The sequence below is a fragment of the Bufo gargarizans genome, chromosome 4, assembly GCF_014858855.1.
Source record: "Bufo gargarizans isolate SCDJY-AF-19 chromosome 4, ASM1485885v1, whole genome shotgun sequence".
Taxonomy (NCBI): domain Eukaryota; kingdom Metazoa; phylum Chordata; class Amphibia; order Anura; family Bufonidae; genus Bufo; species Bufo gargarizans.
In genome coordinates, this window is record NC_058083.1 from 523759084 (window position 1) to 523780692 (window position 21609).

Genomic DNA, 21609 nt, shown 5'->3' on the forward strand with positions numbered 1-21609 from the left:
AATATAACTACTATAATACTGCCTCCTATATACAAGAATATAACTACTATAATACTGCTCCTATGTACAAGAATATAACTACTATAATACTGCTCCTATGTACAAGAATATAACTACTATAATACTGCTCCTATGTACAAGAATATAACTACTATAATACTGCTCCTATGTACAAGAATATAACTACTATAATACTGCTCCTATGTACAAGAATATAACTACTATAATACTGCTCCTATGTACAAGAATATAACTACTATAATACTGCTCCTATGTACAAGAATATATCTGCATTAATGCTGCCCCTGTGTATAATTACTATATAACTAATAAACAGTATGATAAAGCTCCCCCTAGTGGTGGCTGGAAATAAACAGCATGTTATCTTTTGAATCTATAGTATGCAGAGGATTTACATATTGTACAGTAGAAAAATGACTAATATTTATTTTTCTCTTCTCTTTTTTTTTTTTTTGCAGGTTGTAGCCAAGGTATGAAATTCATGATATTTTAATATCTCTGCAGATACCTAATGCTATGTATGATGTATGTCCAGTGGTATGCCCTGGTAATAGCATTCTAATAATACTACAGACACCTGTGTACACTGATCTCTGTATTTGCAATTGCTGCAAAAAAGAACAGTCATAATGTAACAGCTGCTACTTGTTAAGCCACATGACAGACTACTAGATGGAAATCAAGGCAGCCATTTGCAATACATATAGATTTTAGATGGCAAATTCAGATAATTTTGGTTGGATATGATAACAATCTAATTCCTGATCTAAGACCCATCAAAACATCTCCAGTTATTTCCTTCAAAATTATCTGGTCACCATTATCAATGGTTGTCTTATGGGCCTGTCCTAACTGCTTAAAGGGTCAACTTACTCCTTTATTACATGTCCATAAATCAAATAGACTGAGATCCCACCTCTAGAACTCTAACCTAGCTGGGAGTGAGCTTCAGTACCAAACCCAAAGTGAAGGGTATGAGGAGTGGCCATATTTGTACGTGATGCATTCAAATCTATGGGATCTGGGGAAACTGCCGATCAAGCTAGAGACCCTTATTCTCTGGATCCAGAGGTGGCATCTCCATGTATCAGATATTTATACCATTACACATGTGTATGTCAGTCTGCATGGCCTAGCTGACTAAAAAGGAACTTTTTGGACAAAAATATTACTTCTATGAAGATTGGTATTGGGCTATTTGGTTGGAAGATGTATCTGGATGTATCGATGACAATATGATAACTTATAATACAGTAGAATTGAGAGTTGATAGTAATTGGGGATTATGCCCCTGAGAAGGGACCTCCAAATATGACCCAATGTAACCACCGTCCATGTGGTGAAGTGTATAGAAATGAATATAGGACAAGATAAGGCAAAGATCAGTTAATTCTGAAAGGTATTGAATGCCTACTGATGTGACCTGCCATATCAGAGGGTCTGAATGGTGGACTGCGGGGGGGCACTTAATAAGTATTCGGCATCGTGGATTAAATTTCACATTTCACCCTCCAGCAATCCTTTTTTCCTAGATTGGCTGAAGCTGTTTGTTAATGGCTCACAGCTGAGCCCCATCACAATTACAGATATGATCTACTAGTTAAGGGAAATAGCTAAAATGACATTGAAAGGGGAAGTTATCATTATGGGAGAGTTTAATCTTCCTGATGTAAACTACAAAACCAAAATAGCAAGTTCTGCCAGGAGTATAGATATTCTAAATTCCTTACTGGGATTATCTCTACAGCAAGTAGTGGAGGAATCAACCCGGAAGGAGGCCATTTTAGAGTTAGTATTCACAAATTTGGTATCTGATCTTACTGTAGGGGAAAGCTTGGGATCTAGTGATCACCAGTCAGTGTGGTTTACTATAAGTACAGTGACTGAGTCACACCACACAAAAACTAAAGTTTTAGATTTTAGAAAAACAGACTTTTCTAAAATTAGATTAGTGGTACACGAGTCCCTATCAGACTGGAACAGTTTCATTGGAGTCCAGGAGAAATGGGACTACTTAAAAGTGGCACTATTAAGGCAACAGATAATTGCATTAGGCTTGTCAGTAAAAGCAAAAAAAGGAAGAGACCACTGTGGTACTCAGCAGAAGTGGCCAAAATCATTAACAACAAAAAGATAGCATTTAGGAATTATAAAAAAAAAAAAAAACACGAGGATGACAGGGAAATTTATAAGATTAGGCAGAGAGAGGCCAAGCAAGTTATAAGAGCTTCTAAAGCACAGGCAGAAGAGAAATTAGCTCAGTCAGTGAAAAGAGGCGATAAGACATTCTTCAGATACATAAATAAATAAAGGAAACTAAAACAAGGAATTACCAAATTAAAAACAAAAGAAGGAAGGTATATGGAAGAAGATAAAGAACTAGCTGACTGCCTCAATGAATACTTCTGTTCAGTTTTTACAAAGGAAAATGAAGGAGAAGGACCTCAGTTAGGAAAGAAGACTAATGAATCTTTTGATGCATGTGTCTTTACAGAGGAAGAGGTTCTAAGTCAGCTGTCTAAAATTAATACAAATAAGTCACAGGGGCCTGATGGGATACACCCAAAGCTATTAAAAGAGCTCAGCGGTGAACTAGCAAAACCATTAACAGATTTATTTAACCAATCACTGGTAACAGGAGTCGTCCCAGAAGATTGGAAATTAGCAAATGTTGTGCCCATTCACAAGAAAGGTAGTAGGGAGGAATCGGGCAACTATAGGCCAGTAAGCCTGACATCAATAGTGGGGAAATTAATGGAAACCATACTTAAGGAGAGGATTGTGGAACATCTAAAATCCCATGGATTGAAAGATGAAAAACAGCATGGGTTTACTTCAGGGAGATCATGTCAAACTAATCTTATTAGATTTTTTTGATTGGGTGACTAAAATAATAGATGGAGGAGGTGCAGTAGACATCGCTTATCTAGACTTTAGTAAGGCTTTTGATACTGTCCCACATAGAAGGCTTATCAATAAAGTGCAGTCATTGGGCTTGGACTCCCATATTGTTGAATGGATTAGGCAGTGGCTGAGGGACAGGCAATAGAGGGTTGTAGTCAATGGAGTATATTCAGACCAAGGTCTTGTTACCAGTGGGGTACCTCAGGGATCTGTTCTGGGACCCATATTGTTTAATATCTTTATCAGCGAAATTGCAGAAGGCTTCGATGGTAAGGTGTGTCTTTTTGCTGATGACACAAAGATTTGTAACAGGGTTGATGTCCCTGGAGGGATACACTAAATGGAAATGGATTTAGGAAAACTAGAAGAATGGTCACAAATCTGGCAACTAAAATGTAATGTTGATAAGTGCAAGATAATGCACCGGGGGGGGGGGGGGGTAAAAACCCAAGAGCAGAATATAAAATCAGTGATACAGTCCTAACCTCAGTATCTGAGGAAAGGGATTTAGGGGGTCATTATTTCAGAAGACTTAAGGTAGGCAGACCATGTCATAGAGCAGCAGGAGATGCAAGCAGAATGCTTGGGTATATAGGGAGAGGCATTACCAGTAGACAGAGGGAGGTGCTCATGCCGCTGTACAGAGCACTAGTGAGACCTCATTTGGAGTATTGTGCGCAGTACTGGAGACCAAATCTCCAGAAGGATATTGATACTTTGGAGAGAGTTCAGAGAAGAGCTACTAAACTGGTACATGGATTGCAGGATAAAACTTACCAGGAAAGATTAAAGGACCTTAACATGTATAGCTTGGAAGAAAGACGAGACAGAGGGGATATGATAGAAACTGCTTAAATACATAAAGGGAATCAACAAGGTAAAAGAGGAGAGAATATTTAAAAGAAGAAAAACTGCTACAAGAGGACATAGTTTTAAATTAGAGGGGCAAAGGTTCAAAAGTAATATCAGGAAGTATTACTTTACTGAGAGAGTAGTGGATGCATGGAATAGCCTTCCTGCAGAAGTGGTAGCTGCAAATACAGTGAAGGAGTTTAAGCATGCATGGGATAGGCATAAGGCCATCCTTCATATAAGATAGGGCCGGGGCTATCCATAGTATTCAGTATATTGGGCAGACTAGATGGGCCAAATGGTTCTTATCTGCCGACACATTCTATGTTTCTATGTTTCTATGTAGATGGCAGAAAATCCTTGGGAGATATCCCTCTGCTGAAAAGGATTTAGGGAAACAGAGAAGGATTTAGGCAAACAGATTCTGGTTTAACTTGAAGCTTGCAAAAACAGCAATAGACCCTCACTACAATGTACCATTTATGATACAGGTGCCTCCTTAGGTGGCCTTTGCTTTCTGTCCAGTACCAGGGCCTGGGTTGGTCTGCTACATACAGTACCATGGAGTTAGTTGAAGTCCAGGTTATAGTGACCCAATTTGATTTGGCTTTAAGTTCTTACTGAAATATGAGAGTCCAACCCATTGACTATTTAGCTCATACTTATTCTTCTTTGCTTTGGGTAGGTTTTGGAATGCCTTGGGGAGCAATGATACATTGCAGAGCCAAAGAATAAACGTCTTCCCAGCTGATGATATTTGGTGATGGTCAGGTGTTCCCAATGTGATGGAAAAGTTCATGTGAACTTGCCAAAAACTCCAATGTGGTTGAAATTGTCCTCCAAACCAGTTTTTCAAATTTTTGCCCCAACCATCTGATGTCCAGAGGTGTCTGTGAAGCCCAGTCAACAAAGTGACTACTACCATGTGTAGGTCAAGAGTCACTTGGGTACCAATTATATTCCATAATCTTTTTGGGCACAAATCAAAATGAGTGAATTACACTCATGGATAAAATATTCCTATGTGTCTCATGGCTTTGTGTCTCAGTCTATATTACCCAAATTTACAAATTAGCAATTTCCTGTTTTTGCCCAAATAGTGTTGTCTACATCATACAGTACATCAATTTTTTCCAAACTGAAGTCTTATCCCTTATAATTCACAATAGTTTTTTTTCCCCTCTGTTCATCCTGTAGGGCGTTAAAAGTGGGTCACAACAAAAATTTTCCTGGCAGCAGGTAGCAGAAACCATCAACTCAGGACTAGAACAGGCCAGAGAAGTGACCAGATCTTTCATGGCTCCACCTGGCACCTACGTCATTCTACCCTTCACCCAAAACAAGGGACAAGAGTCTGAGTTCCTGCTAAGAATCTTTACGAAGACATCACAGATTGCTCAGTAAGAATTTTTGGTTTTTATTTCTGTTTTCTTGGTGTCCGCATCAGTATGTCTGTTCCGTTGCTCCGCAAAAAAAATAGTGCATGTCCTATTTTTTTCTAGTTTGCGGACAGGGATAGGCATTATTACAATGGATCCGCCAAAAAAACGGATCCGCCAAAAAACGGATGCCATACGGAACGTCATCTGTTTTTTTGGCGGATCCGCAATTTGCGGACGGCAAAACACATATGGTCGTGTGCATGTAGCCTAAGGAAGGGTAATTATTTTGCAATCAAAGATTAAAATTCTTAAATTCTTCTGGAAAGTAATGGAGAACATTCTTTACATAGGATCTGATGAAGGTTGCAATTGATTAGTCTTGTGAAAATTTGATGCACAATTCTTCTCTTCAATTCTTCTACTTTAATTTTCAAATGTTTCACAAAAGTTGCAACTTCGTTATACCCAAGGGCTTACAAGGACTACATTGTGAGCAAACTCCAACACTGTTGGACATCCTACTGATGTGTCCTTCTTTAGGCCTCTTTCACACGGGCGTTGCGGGAAAATGTGCGGGTGCGTTACGGGAACACGCACGATTTTTCCGCGCGAGTGAAAAACATTGTAATGCGTTTTGCACTTGCGTGAGAAAAATCGCGCATGTTTGGTACCCAAACTTCTTCACAGAAGTTCGGGCTTGGGATCGGTGTTCTGTAGATTGTATTATTTTCCCTTATAACATGGTTATGAGGGAGAATAATAGCATTCTGAATACAGAATGCTTAGTACAATAGCGCTGGAGGGGTTAAAAAAAATATATAATTTCACTAACCTTAATCCACTTGATCGCAAAGCCCGGCATCTCCTTCTGTCTTCTGTGCTGTGTGCAGCAACAGGACCTGTGGTGACGTCACTCCGGTTATCACATGATCTTTTACCATTCGCGAAAACGAATATTGCCTATGCCGCTCATCACTAATGGGGATATGTCTGGGTTCAGCTCTGAACCTGGACAACCCCTTTAAATACTTTGGGCCTTAATTGTCTTCTTCCCCAATGAGTTGATCTTCACAAAATCAAATCTTCGGATAGGTCATCAACATCACATCGATGGGGGTCTGACTCCGGGGATGGCCGCGGATAACCTGTTGGAAGAGGCTGCAGCAGTCCTTAAGTACTTAGGCCTCTTCCTAGGCCAGTGACATCACGTTCATCAGTCACATGGCCTAGTAGCAGCTCATTCCTGTTCAAGCGAATGGGGCAGATCTGCAATACCATGCACAGCTGCTATACAATGTACTGCGCTGTTCTTGGTAACAGGAGCACCAGTGAGCACAGCAACCTCTTCAATCACCTGATTGGCAGGGGTGCCAGGAGTCAGAAACTGGCTGATCTGATATCGATGACCTGTCCTGAGAAAGGTCATCAATGTCAAATCATGTTGTCCAGTTGTTTGGATCTTCAGTCTTCTCCATACCATGTCCATAATCTATATGATTGTCTCCCTCCTTCTTGATGCTGGTCATCCTCATCCTCTTTTCTCTTCAACTCTTTGGATCGTAATTGTCTTCTTCTCCAGTGAGTTAGATCTTCTCAAAATCAGATGGATCTTCAGTCATGGTTTTGGTCATGCAATGTGCGCCTCTCCCCAGGGCCCCTATATCGCGAGTCCAGGTTTAGTAGGAAATAATGTGGCCTAAATGTCTCATATTGTGTGTCACGGTGCTCCTACCTGGATACTGCTGGACCCCAGGCTTTGACTGCGAAGCAATAAATAGGGGGAATAATTGAGGGATAAAAGAATAACTTGAGTCCAGACCTTGAGATGAAGTTCAATGGCAGCTTTACTTTGCATAAACATTCCCCAAAACAGTATACAGGCTTTGTCTTGGTTCCAGCAGGCTTTAGCATGAAACTGGCAGGCAAACTCCACTCTGCTATATCTGTTTTTCTCTGAACCTGCTGTACTGACAGGCTGGCTGTATAACTTAGCTTCTTCTGTATGCTGCACTTCACTTTGTAGTCTGACTCTAGGTTATGCCAGGGAACTCTCCTCCTGGCTCCTGAGGCTTCAAGCTTTGGCCTCCATGGCCAGCAGAGCTTAGGGTGCTCTGGCTGGCGTGGGCACGTCCAACAGAGATGTGCCCATGCACACCTTTCCCCTAGCAGGGGGTAAGCTAGACTGACTCTAACTGGTCCCGACCCTTCCTGAAGGAAGTAGGACAAGCCCACTTCTCTCCAGAGGGGGGTAAGAATGGAACGGAAAGCTCCATTCGACCTAAGTACAGTGCTGCCGTGTTTGCTGCCACCTGCTGGTGAACCAGGCACATTACATATGAACAGTTACATAACAACATTATTAGGAATGAACAGTGTGGAGGACCTGGAAATATGGTAAATACATAAGATGACTTGAGGTTAGACCAATAAAGACAGTAGTAAGGTGTTACAGTCATGCTTCCACTTGTTTTACTTGTTGTCTGTGGTAGGTCTGGGCCAAGTCCAAAGTTACATGCATTCAGTTAAAGGGGTATCTTTATGGCTATATCTATTGGCCTGATATTACTCTAAAAATAATGCTACCCTACTGAATCTATAGACTTTGTCTCAGCTAGACAGTATTATGGCATGTTATCATTGTAGATCTCCAGACACCGGAACAACACCGAGTGAAATGACCCGAGAACTCAGCACCATCAGCCCCTCGTCTCAGTAAGTATCACAGAATCCATACTTCTGTCATCTTCGTGTTTCCCCTGTATCTCTACCTTCCATTCTCTATAGCTTTGTCCACTTACATAGACCATGTAAGGCGAGGGTCGGCAACCTTTTAAAAAAAAATCAAAGTTCAAGCGCTTGGTCTGGCGAGCCATACAGGAAAGTGATATGTGACATTAACCAGGTATTTACTAGCTATGTCCCAAAATTCTCAGCAACACTGCCTCACCTGCACGGCTTAAAGAGGTTTACAACTTTTCAGAAAAATTGCCTTCCGGCAAATGTATGGGTAGCAAAGATGGTCACTGCTCCTTGGAATCCTCCTAAGGGACCAATATATGGGGGACCCCCCACCGACCATACACTTATTGACAGTGGGGAAGAGCAGCCCTCACTCATTTTAAGTGACTGAGGCTGCTCCCCCCCCCAGTGTCCGACATACATTGGTGCCCCATATACTGGTGACCCCCACAGAGCTGCACCAATCACAATTAGATCTCACCCCCTCACAGACTAATCACATTCCCACACCATCCCCACCGCACCCCCCCCAAAGTAGTCAGATGGCTTGTTCCCCCCCCCCCCCCCCCAGAAATCATTCTCAGGCTCATCACTCCTTCCCCCAAAGTAGTCAGAAAGCTAGTTTCCCTTCATAACGAGCCTCTCCTATCCCCCCAGCTATTGTGTTCAGACTCACCAACCTCCCCCCAAATCTGGTCCATGCTGGTTTCTGAATCTCCCCATCATCTCCCCACCCCCAATCTGGTCCCATTCTGGTTTCCCAATCTCCCCACCCCCCAATCTGGTCCCATGCTGGTTTCTGAATCTCCCCATCATCTCCCCACCCCCCAATCTGGTCCCATGCTGGTTTCTGAATCTCCCCATCATCTCCCCACCCCCCCAATCTGGTCCCATGCTGGTTTCTGAATCTCCCCATCATCTCCCCACCCCCCAATCTGGTCCCATGCTCGTTTCCCAATCTCCCCAGCCCCCAATCTGGTCCCATGCTGGTCTCCCAATCTCCCTATCATCTCCCCACCCACCTAATCTGGTCCCATTCTGGTTTCCCAATCTCCCCATCATCAACCCAATCTGGTCCCATGCTGGTTTACCAATCTCCCCATCATCTCCCCCCCCCCCATCCGGTCCCATTCTGGTTTCCCAATCTCCCCATCATCTCCCCACCCCCCAATCTGGTCCCATTCTGGTTTCCCAATCTCCCCATCATCTCCCCACCCCCCAATCTGGTCCCATTATGGTTTCCCAATTTCCCCATCATCTCCCCACACCGATAATCTGGTCCCATGCTGGTTTCCCAATCATCTCCCCACTCCCTCAATCTGGTCCCATGCTGGTTTCCCAATCCCCCCATCATCTCCCCACCCCACCCAATCTGGTCCCATGCTGGTTTCCCAATCATCTCCCCACTCTCTCAATCTGGTCCCATGCTGGTTTCCCAATCTCCCCATCATCTCCCCACTCCCTCAATCTGGTCCCATGCTGGTTTCCCAATCCCCCCACCTCCCAATCTGGTCCCATGCTGGTTTCCCAATCTCCCCATCATCTCCTCACCCCCCAATCTGGTCCCATGCTGGTTTCCCAATCTCCCCATCATCTCCCCACCCCCCAATCTGGTCCCATGCTGGTTTCCCAATCTCCCCATCATCTCCCCACCCCCCAATCTGGTCCCATGCTGGTCTCCCAATCTCCCCATCATCTCCCCACCCCCCAATCTGGTCACACACAAACTCTCAGTATACCTTTGTTTATAGCAGTCCTGAGGAGGAGGAGAGGAGCTGCGGCGAGGTACAGTGCAGGCCAGCCAGTCTCTGCTATCGCTCCTCTGTGGAGCGGAAAGTGTGAGGGGGTCTAGCAGACGCATCGGGCATTTACTTAAAGCGGTATAGCGCGCCGGCAGGGCATCCAACAAATGGCGTCAAGATTGAAAAGTCTTGCTGTCATCTGGCGTGCCAGTAGAAAGCGGTCCGCGTGCCATCTCTGGCACGCGTGCCGCAGGTTGCCGACCCCTGATGTAAGGTATCAATGGATGAAGTCACCTGCAGTAAACAGCTGCAAATAATAATGCTCACCCTGCATCTACATGCATAGAAGAGGCAAACAACATTCTGTATACCTGCAACCACCACTAGGGGGAGTGTACTGCACATAGATTTTTATACTGTAGCTCCCATTGAAGTCTATCAGTATGCAGGGAGCTCCCCCCAGTGGTAACTGGAAGTAGGCAGAATTTATCTTCTTTACCTATGCTGACCAAAGCATAGAGATTTGGAGCGTTTTATCGGAAAAGCAGCTCTCCAACCCCTGTATACAGTACATTTACTGCCCCGTGCAATTAAACAGCTAATTAAATAGATGCTATTAACTTATAACCAGGATGGAGATATATTGATTATTAACAGACCCCCCCCCCCCCCCCCTCCCAACTGCCTATCAGCTACAGAGACCCAGGGAAATGCCAATGCCTAATGGGGCCTAGAACAAGTCACCCCTACCCCAAGAATCAGTTTTTTCATTTGCATCTGGGGGAAGGGTCAGTAATCAGTATGCATCTTTAATTTAGATCTGAAAACAGCAGAAGAGTCCAAAGGAATGGAAACCAAGCGCTGTACCCCAACGATGCTTCATTAAGGTATATACATTTTGCATACCAACCCCAGTTTTCCATGCATTGGCTTACTACTGAACAGGGCTGCAGTGTCAAGCATGGGGGAGTGACAGACAGATCATCAGCCTGAGACCCTGGAGAGACAGGAGGTGGATTTCAGGCACCATGAGTCTCTTAGAGACAGTGCAGTTAATCTGGAGTCATAGCTGCTTAATATACATGGTGTGTTTTGGGTAACTGTACCTTTAAATGTTGCTAAAGTTGTTTCTATGAAGAAATATAAAGTTTCATTGTAACTTTTTACCATTTTCCGCAGTGACTTTGGCTCCAGGCTCAGCATAAATGCACAGAATCAGAAGGTAAATGGCTACTCGTCTGCCTAATTGCTTTTATCAATATCTGTCACCCATTAGACGCCCGACGTACAAGGGTATTTCGCCGCTCGGATCTTTCTCGTGCAGCTCCTGCTCCTGTGTATGGCATATTCCGGGCACTTTGATTTACAACCTTGTAAAAATACACTGCCACAATGTCTGTAGAATTAATTGGGCAGTCACAGGTCCAGGCTTCAGAGCTCACCGCAGCCGGCGCACCTACAACACTGCTACATCGGCAAGAGAAGAAGAGCTGCGACCGCCCTGTCCATCTATAGGCACTTGTTTAAAGGGGAACTCTGCAATTATATCACTATGGGTAATACATACATACAATTTTTGAGATCTACAGTAGAATGCCCCATAAAGTATACATTATATAATGTATACTTCATACATTATAAGCAGAGAACTTCCTTAAAATATACCATCACCCCAGTGCCTCCATAAACAATTCTTGCAGAGTTCATGTCATATACTATACTACCAGCAGAGTGCCCCCAAAAACAATAAAATCACAGTGTGCCCCTATACACTATACTACCAGCAGAGTGCCCCCATAAACAATATAACCACAGTGTGCCCCTATATACTATACTACCAACAGAGTGCCCCTATAAACAATATAACCACAGTGTGCCCCTATATACTATACTACCAGCAGAGTGCCCCCATAAACAATAAAATCACAGTGTGCCCCTATATACTATACTACCAACAGAGTGCCCCCATAAACAATATAACCACAGTGTTCCCCATACACTATACTACCAGCAGAGTGCCCCCATAAACAATATAACCACAGTGTGCCCCTATATACTATACTACCAGCAGAGTGCCCCCATAAACAATAAAATCACAGTGTGCCCCTATACACTATACTACCAGCAGAGTGCCCCCATAAACAATAAAATCACAGTGTGCCCCTATACACTATACTACCAGCAGAGTGCCCCCATAAACAATATAACCACAGTGTGCCCCTATATACTATACTACTAACAGAGTGCCCCCATAAACAATATAACCACAGTGTGCCCCTATATACTATACTACCAGCAGAGTGCCCCCATAAACAATAAAATCACAGTGTGCCCCTATATACTATACTACCAGCAGAGTGCCCCCATAAACAATAAAATCACAGTGTGCCCCTATACACTATACTACCAGCAGTGTCCCCATAAACAATAAAATCACAGTGTGCCCCTATATACTATACTACCAGCAGAGTGCCCCCATAAACAATATAACCACAGTGTGCTCCTATATACTATACTACCAGCAGAGTGCCCCCATAAACAATATAACCACAGTGTTCCCCATACACTATACTACCAGCAGAGTGCCCCCATAAACAATATAACCACAGTGTGCCCCTATATACTATACTACTAACAGAGTGCCCCCATAAACAATATAACCACAGTGTGCCCCTATATACTATACTACCAGCAGAGTGCCCCCATAAACAATAAAATCAGTGTGCCCCTATACACTATACTACCAGCAGAGTGCCCCCATAAACAATAAAATCACAGTGTGCCCCTATACACTATACTACCAGCAGAGTGCCCCCATAAACAATAAAATCACAGTGTGCCCCTATACACTATACTACCAGCAGAGTGCCCCCATAAACAATAAAATCACAGTGTGCCCCTATACACTATACTACCAGCAGAGTACCCCCATAAACAATAAAATCACAGTGTGCCCCTATACACTATACTACCAGCAGAGTGCCCCCATAAACAATAAAATCACAGTGTGCCCCTATACACTATACTACCAGCAGAGTGCCCCCATAAACAATAAAATCACAGTGTGCCCCTATACACTATACTACCAGCAGAGTGCCCCCATAAACAATAAAATCACAGTGTGCCCCTATACACTATACTACCAGCAGAGTGCCCCCATAAACAATATAACCACAGTGTGCCCCTATATACTATACTACCAGCAGAGTGCCCCCATAAACAATATAACCACAGTGTGCCCCTATATACTATACTACCAACAGAGTGCCCCCATAAACAATATAACCACAGTGTGCCCCTATACACTATACTACCAGCAGAGTGCCCCCATAAACAATAAAATCACAGTGTGCCCCTATACACTATACTACCAGCAGAGTGCCCCCATAAACAATATAACCACAGTGTGCCCCTATATACTATACTACCAGCAGAGTGCCCCCATAAACAATATAACCACAGTGTGCCCCTATATACTATACTACCAGCAGAGTGCCCCCATAAACAATATAACCACAGTGTGCCCCTATATACTATACTACCAGCAGAGTGCCCCCATAAACAATAAAATCAGTGTGCCCCTATACACTATACTACCAGCAGAGTGCCCCCATAAACAATAAAATCACAGTGTGCCCCTATACACTATACTACCAGCAGAGTGCCCCCATAAACAATAAAATCACAGTGTGCCCCTATACACTATACTACCAGCAGAGTGCCCCCATAAACAATAAAATCACAGTGTGCCCCTATACACTATACTACCAGCAGAGTACCCCTATACACTATACTACCAGCAGAGTACCCCTATACACTATACTACCAGCAGAGTGCCCCCATAAACAATAAAATCACAGTGTGCCCCTATACACTATACTACCAGCAGAGTGCCCCCATAAACAATAAAATCACAGTGTGCCCCTATACACTATACTACCAGCAGAGTGCCCCCATAAACAATAAAATCACAGTGTGCCCCTATACACTATACTACCAGCAGAGTGCCCCCATAAACAATAAAATCACAGTGTGCCCCTATACACTATACTACCAGCAGAGTGCCCCCATAAACAATATAACCACAGTGTGCCCCTATATACTATACTACCAGCAGAGTGCCCCCATAAACAATATAACCACAGTGTGCCCCTATATACTATACTACCAACAGAGTGCCCCCATAAACAATATAACCACAGTGTGCCCCTATACACTATACTACCAGCAGAGTGCCCCCATAAACAATAAAATCACAGTGTGCCCCTATACACTATACTACCAGCAGAGTGCCCCCATAAACAATATAACCACAGTGTGCCCCTATATACTATACTACCAGCAGAGTGCCCCCATAAACAATATAACCACAGTGTGCCCCTATATACTATACTACCAGCAGAGTGCCCCCATAAACAATAAAATCAGTGTGCCCCTATACACTATACTACCAGCAGAGTGCCCCCATAAACAATAAAATCACAGTGTGCCCCTATACACTATACTACCAGCAGAGTGCCCCCATAAACAATATAACCACAGTGTGCCCCTATATACTATACTACCAGCAGAGTGCCCCCATAAACAATATAACCACAGTGTGCCCCTATATACTATACTACCAGCAGAGTGCCCCCATAAACAATAAAATCAGTGTGCCCCTATACACTATACTACCAGCAGAGTGCCCCCATAAACAATAAAATCACAGTGTGCCCCTATACACTATACTACCAGCAGAGTGCCCCCATAAACAATAAAATCACAGTGTGCCCCTATACACTATACTACCAGCAGAGTGCCCCCATAAACAATAAAATCACAGTGTGCCCCTATACACTATACTACCAGCAGAGTACCCCTATACACTATACTACCAGCAGAGTACCCCTATACACTATACTACCAGCAGAGTGCCCCCATAAACAATAAAATCACAGTGTGCCCCTATACACTATACTACCAGCAGAGTGCCCCCATAAACAATAAAATCACAGTGTGCCCCTATACACTATACTACCAGCAGAGTGCCCCCATAAACAATATAACCACAGTGTGCCCCTATATACTATACTACCAGCAGAGTGCCCCCATAAACAATATAACCACAGTGTGCCCCTATATACTATACTACCAACAGAGTGCCCCCATAAACAATATAACCACAGTGTGCCCCTATATACTATACTACCAGCAGAGTGCCCCCATAAACAATATAACCACAGTGTGCCCCTATATACTATACTACCAGCAGAGTGCCCCCATAAACAATATAACCACAGTGTGCCCCTATATACTATACTATTAGCAGAGTGCCCCCATAAACAATAAAATCAGTGTGCCCCTATACACTATACTACCAGCAGAGTGCCCCCATAAACAATATAACCACAGTGTGCCCCTATATACTATACTACCAGCAGAGTGCCCCCATAAACAATATAACCACAGTGTGCCCCTATATACTATACTACCAGCAGAGTGCCCCCATAAACAATAAAATCACAGTGTGCCCCTATACACTATACTACCAGCAGAGTGCCCCCATAAACAATAAAATCACAGTGTGCCCCTATACACTATACTACCAGCAGAGTGCCCCCATAAACAATAAAATCACAGTGTGCCCCTATATACTATACTACCAGCAGAGTGCCCCCATAAACAATATAACCACAGTGTGCCCCTATATACTATACTACCAGCAGAGTGCCCCCATAAACAATAAAATCAGTGTGCCCCTATATACTATACTACCAGCAGAGTGCCCCCATAAACAATATAACCACAGTGTGTCCCTATATACTATACTACCAACAGAGTGCCCCCATAAACAATATAACCACAGTGTGTCCCTATATACTATACTACCAGCAGAGTGCCCCCATAAACAATAAAATCAGTGTGCCCCTATACACTATACTACCAGCAGAGTGCCCCCATAAACAATAAAATTAGTGTGCCCCTATATACTATACTACCAGCAGAGTGCCCCCATAAACAATATAACCACAGTGTGCCCCTATATACTATACTACCAGCAGAGTGCCCCCATAAACAATATAACCACAGTGTGCCCCTATATACTATACTACCAGCAGAGTGCCCCCATAAACAATATAACCACAGTGTGCCCCTATATACTATACTACCAGCAGAGTGCCCCCATAAACAATAAAATCACAGTGTGCCCCTATACACTATACTACCAGCAGAGTGCCCCCATAAACAATAAAATCACAGTGTGCCCCTATACACTATACTACCAGCAGAGTGCCCCCATAAACAATAAAATCACAGTGTGCCCCTATACACTATACTACCAGCAGAGTGCCCCCATAAACAATAAAATCAGTGTGCCCCTATACACTATACTACCAGCAGAGTGCCCCCATAAACAATAAAATCACAGTGTGCCCCATACACTATACTACCAGCAGAGTGCCCCCATAAACAATAAAATCACAGTGTGCCCCTATACACTATACTACCAGCAGAGTGCCCCCATAAACAATAAAATCACAGTGTGCCCCATACACTATACTACCAGCAGAGTGCCCACATAAACAATAAAATCACAGTGTGCCCCTATACACTATACTACCAGCAGAGTACCCCTATACACTATACTACCAGCAGAGTACCCCTATACACTATACTACCAGCAGAGTACCCCTATACACTATACTACCAGCAGAGTACCCCTATACACTATACTACCAGCAGAGTGCCCCCATAAACAATAAAATCACAGTGTGCCCCTATACACTATACTACCAGCAGAGTGCCCCCATAAACAGTTCCAGCAGAGGGCTCTCATAAATACTACCAGCAGAGTTCCCTCATACACTATACTACAAGAGTGTGGCAGAAATAATACTAACAGCAAAAGGTCCGCATAAAGAGTTCCAGCAGAGTTCCCTCTACTGCCAGCAGAGTGCCCCCATAAACATTGCCAGCACAGTGTTCTCATAAATACTACCAGCAGAGTGCCCCCATAAACTACACTACCAATATGCTGTGCTAACAGTGAAGTCCCACTTACACTATACTACTAGCAGAGTGCCCCAAAAAGTACCTGCAGAGTACCTCCATAACTACTACCAGCAGGGTGCCCCCATAAACAATATAAGAGCAGAGTTCCCCTATACACAGTGCCATAAGAGTAGAGAGTCCACACCAGGACAGGGTCCCATTCTGATTTTACCATTGGGCTCTTGCACACAAACTTATTTTTTGTCCGCATCCGATCCGAATGTTTTGCAGGCCGGAGGCAGACCTGTTCACTTCAATGGGGCTGCAAAAGATGCGCAGAGCTTACCGCGTACTGTCCGCGCCTGTATGTCCGTTCCGCTGCATTCTCCAAAAACATAGAACATGTCCTATTCTTGTCCGCATTATGGAGAAGGACAGCACTGTCCTATTCTGGACCAGACGTTCCGTTCCGCAAAATGCAGAATGCACCTGACCGTCAATTTACGGACCGCGATTGTGTGCGTGAGCCCTTACAGTACAATATTCTGTCTTAACGCCTCTTCTTCTTCCCCATATACAGGTTGTTTTAAAAAGATATCAAGATGGCAACTACGAGAGTATTTTTGCTCGTTATGCAAACCAGGTGACTATACTGAGGACTTCAGGCTCAGGGTAGAGGCGAACATAGCGGCCCCTGTTTTTCCGAGGACAGGGGCCACCACATGTGACTTCACCCTCACTGCTCCATTATTTAAGTGATGTACTTGTAGTGGATATGGAGTGATAGAGCGGGCGGATCAGTGAGGTGGTAGGTGAAGCGAAAAAAACTCACCATAGAAAACAATATAATGTGCCAAAATACACAGAAGCTGTACACCTCTGTCACATTACAGCCATGGACTGCACAGGACACATTAGAACATTCAATCAAAATGCCCCAGAATTTCGGCACTTTTTATACAAAAGACCGACACACACACTTTACACCAATTTTATGAAGTGTTTTACACACTTTTTGCAACTTCTGGAAAGCGGTTCAGAAGCTTCAGAGGAAATAGGTGGGGCGCCGTCATGTACCAAAAATATAGGTGGGGCGCCGTCATGTACCAAAAATATAGGTGGGGCGCCGTCATGTACCAAAAATATAGGTGGGGCGCCGTCATGTACCAAAAATATAGGTGGGGCGCCGTCATGTACCAAAAATATACGTGGGGCGCCGTCATGTACCAAAAATATAGGTGGGGCGCCGTCATGTACCAAAATATAGGTGGGGCGCCGTCATGTACCAAAAATATACGTGGGGCGCCGTCATGTACCAAAAATATACGTGGGGCGCCGTCATGTACCAAAAATATAGGTGGGGCGCCGTCATGTACCAAAAATATAGGTGGGGCGCCGTCATGTACCAAAAATATAGGTGGGGCGCCGTCATGTACCAAAAATATAGGTGGGGCGCCATCATGTACCAAAAATTCAGTGCATTTTTTGGAGTAAAAACAAACAGTCTATGGGGCCACTCCGTAGTGCTTCCATGGGGTTCCGTTCCGTGCTTCTGTTCCGCACCGCATCTCTGGATTTGCGGACCAATTCAAGTGAGAGGGTCCGCATCGGTGATGCGGAATGCACACGGCCGGTGCCCCATGTATTGTGGAACCGCCGTGTGCAAGAGGCCTTAGACGGTGGAATAACCTGATGCGTTTTAGGCCTGTTTCACACTTGCGTTGCGGCATTCCGGTTTTGAGATCCGGAATTAAACTGATCTGTGCCTTTCAATAAATCCTTATGCATCCGTTTCGGACGGTCGTATAAAATCAAAACTGAACCAACCGGAACAAACAGTATGAGATCCTCTGCCGGATCTCAAAACCGGAACGCCACAACGCAAGTGTGAAACAGGCCTAAACTGCACTGATACATTGTAACAAGAGAGCGATGTGTGCAGCAGCTGCTGATATGTATGAAGCTCACAGAGCAGTGTCTGGACTGGACACAATTGTTACAAACCCTCAGCTGATTAGGTCCAGACCTGTGGGATGTAAACAAGAGTATTCCCAGTCACTGACAGCAAGCAGAGATCATTCAAATCAAATATATCAGAACGATTCAACGTTTTATATTAACCCTCATTTACATAACACATTGGGTTAAGCCCAAAGTAATGGAGCAAACTATCCTATTCCTGTGCCGAGGTAAAGTTACCGGGAGCTTTTGTGCCTGCTGTCCCCATGATAACACTGCCTGTCACTCTTCTATGTGACTGCTATCGACCAATCAGACCTCTTTTTCCTTCCTTATGCTAGAAGACGTCTGGCTGGACTCGGGTTATTACGAGGCCTAGCGACCCCGTACTGATGCTGAGCTGCCAGAGGGCAGGAAGTGTTGTCATGGGGAAAAGGCTTCTTCCCTGAATCTTCAACTTCAGATAACTCAACAGAGGAACACAAAAGGGATGATGATACAGCTTCTAATACAATCCCAGATCTCATATCACATCCAAACAATAATAATAATAACAATAAAATGAAACTAGAATAAAAATATATGTGAAAATAAATAAATAAATTCTAATGGTTTTTTTCCTCCCAGAATTCCGAGATGTACGGGGAGCACCTGCAGATGCTTCTGAACGATGTGGTGACCACAGGTAAGTCGGAGAACTATATCCAACGGCTGTAACTAGTGTGAAGCGAACTTTGTGTTTCAAGTTTGGCGTACAAGGTTCGCGTTATCTAAGAATTCCGTCACGGATTCCGCTACCACGGACCATAACGTATAACCCGAACCTTGTACGCCGAACTTGAAACACAAAGTTCGCTCATCTGTAGCTGTAATCTTTAATAATGAATTAATCCTGGCCACGCCCCTTATTATCGAAAAACACGCCATTTTTTAAGGATTATTACTCAAGCTGTTATGAGATGCATTAGGCGGGACCCTAATACAGCGTTCTTCTCCTCAAGCCCCCAAGAGCGGAATTCCTTGACCCAAGGTTTCCTCCTGCAGTCAGATGCAAGGTGTGTGATGTCATTGCCAGGCATGACATCATCTGTTTGGCAGAGTTTTACCGTTAAAAAAAACCCGTTGGAACTTTGTTTTTCTGAAAAGTTGACATCATGCACATTGGTGATTTTCAGGGGTAGGAGCAGTGACCGTACAGACTCATTGTCTATAGGAGATTCAGTGATTTGCATTAAAATAGTACATTTTGGGGAGGCTTCTAGTAGGAGGACAGGACGGGGCGGATTGGACATCGCAGTTGACCATGGAGATTCTTCTCCTCCAACCACCGACAGTCATTTCCCCTGTAATCGCTCATGTCTCGCTGGAGGTTCGCTCTAATAATTCCTCTTTCTTCATTTGCAGATCAAACCTTTGTAGCCGACAGAGGAGAATTCAGCCTGGACTCCTGCCGAGGGATCCTAATGCTGATGGATGTATCCTTCACGGAGATAAGGAACAGGGCAGACACCCAAAAAAGCACACACAAACCCACACACTGCACACATCCTCATGACCAAACCACATAATAAATAATACTGCCACGCAGTACGGTATTTCTCCCACCTGTCAAGATCCATTTCTACTTTCCATTAGAAATTAGATATGGGACTTTATACCGCCACCCAGTGCCAAAATAAGACCTCTAGTAGTGAAAGGTTAATACCGTATTCCTTAAAGCTTTAAAGTTAAAATAACGACTAATTATTCGGCGGTCCAAGGTAATAAAAGGGTGATGGCTGATTCCTTGGTGGTTCAAAGAATAGTGGCTGTTACCCTGGTGGTCTAGAGCAGTGTTTCCCAACCAGTGTGCCTCCAGCTGTTGCAAAACTACAACTCCCAGAATGCATGGACAGCCTTTGGCTGTGTTGTAGTTTTGCAACAGCTGGAGGTACACTGGTTGGGAAACACTGGTCTAGAGTAGTGATCTGTATCATGGTTGAAAGGGCAAAAGGAAAAAGAAAAAATGCAACAGCACAAATAATAAAATTAATACAATCGTACCATACTCACTATAGAAAGTGTACTAATCCTACATTATAAATGGGAGATTCTTGGCAAATACATTTTGTACAAATTCATTTGTGCCTGTCCACCAACGACAAGGCGACCTCTTTAGGACAGGAACCTGCACTGTATACTACGTCCAATGGTGCCATACCGGCCTCCATTAGATTTAGAGAATGCAGGTTCCCCATGCAAGCTGAGCCTACACTAATATAGTGTGGACACAACAGGCATGTGGAACCTGCATTCAATTAATTTAAAGGGACACTCCCACAAAAAATATTCTACAGCTTTCAGACCAGCACCTGAATCTGAATACTTTTGTAATGTGCTATATGATAGCAAACAAAAACGTATGGCAGCACTCCATTACACATGCAAACAATGGAACTAAGGATTAGGGAATATTTTGGATTAAAGTGGTACAATACCTACTATACATAAAAATGGAAGCTCTTTGCGCACATTTTTGATCAAACGTGTGTCGGGCCCATCTACCGGCATCAAGGTGGCTTCTGCAGATTATTGTTAATTAACTGACAGCAGCAGAAGCAAGACCGCTACAGCACCTCAGTGTGTGAATGGAATCTTGGCAAAAACAGATTGAAATAATGTATTAAAAGTTATAAAAATAATATGCATATAAAAAATTTAGCAATCTAAGCGGAAATACTCCCAGCAAGTAAACAGACACACAGTAAAGACAATATTCCGAGAATTATATCGTAATACACTGTCACCCTCTGTTCACTGATGTCACAGCAACATCTAGTGGGGAGTTCTAGTTCTACAAGCTGGAAACCTAAGATACTTAACCAAACTGTAGCTGAACGCCAACGGAAAACTGAGCCTCAGTGAATTTGGCCGCCTATGGAAACGGCTGAATATGTGTAAGGTACAAGCAACCCTCACTGTGTAATACATGTCTAATACTCCAGCGGTGTGAATATGCACAAAGAAAAGTCCAGCTCACCCAATTATTCCACCAC

General features: G+C 43.7%; 1 protein-coding gene across 1 annotated transcript in view; it reads left to right on the forward strand.

The window, feature by feature from the left end:
• The window catches only part of LOC122936253 (calpain-13-like), a 139431-nt gene that overhangs the window by 94686 nt on the left and 23136 nt on the right, over positions 1–21609 (forward strand). Inside the window, exons 12-20 of the mRNA XM_044292369.1 lie at positions 480–491; positions 4975–5177; positions 7803–7871; positions 10459–10527; positions 10820–10862; positions 17196–17258; positions 19202–19259; positions 19979–20049; positions 21447–21515. Of these exons, the coding sequence (XP_044148304.1) occupies positions 480–491; positions 4975–5177; positions 7803–7871; positions 10459–10527; positions 10820–10862; positions 17196–17258; positions 19202–19259; positions 19979–20049; positions 21447–21515 (657 nt within the window). The remainder of the gene's footprint in view (positions 1–479; positions 492–4974; positions 5178–7802; positions 7872–10458; positions 10528–10819; positions 10863–17195; positions 17259–19201; positions 19260–19978; positions 20050–21446; positions 21516–21609) is intronic.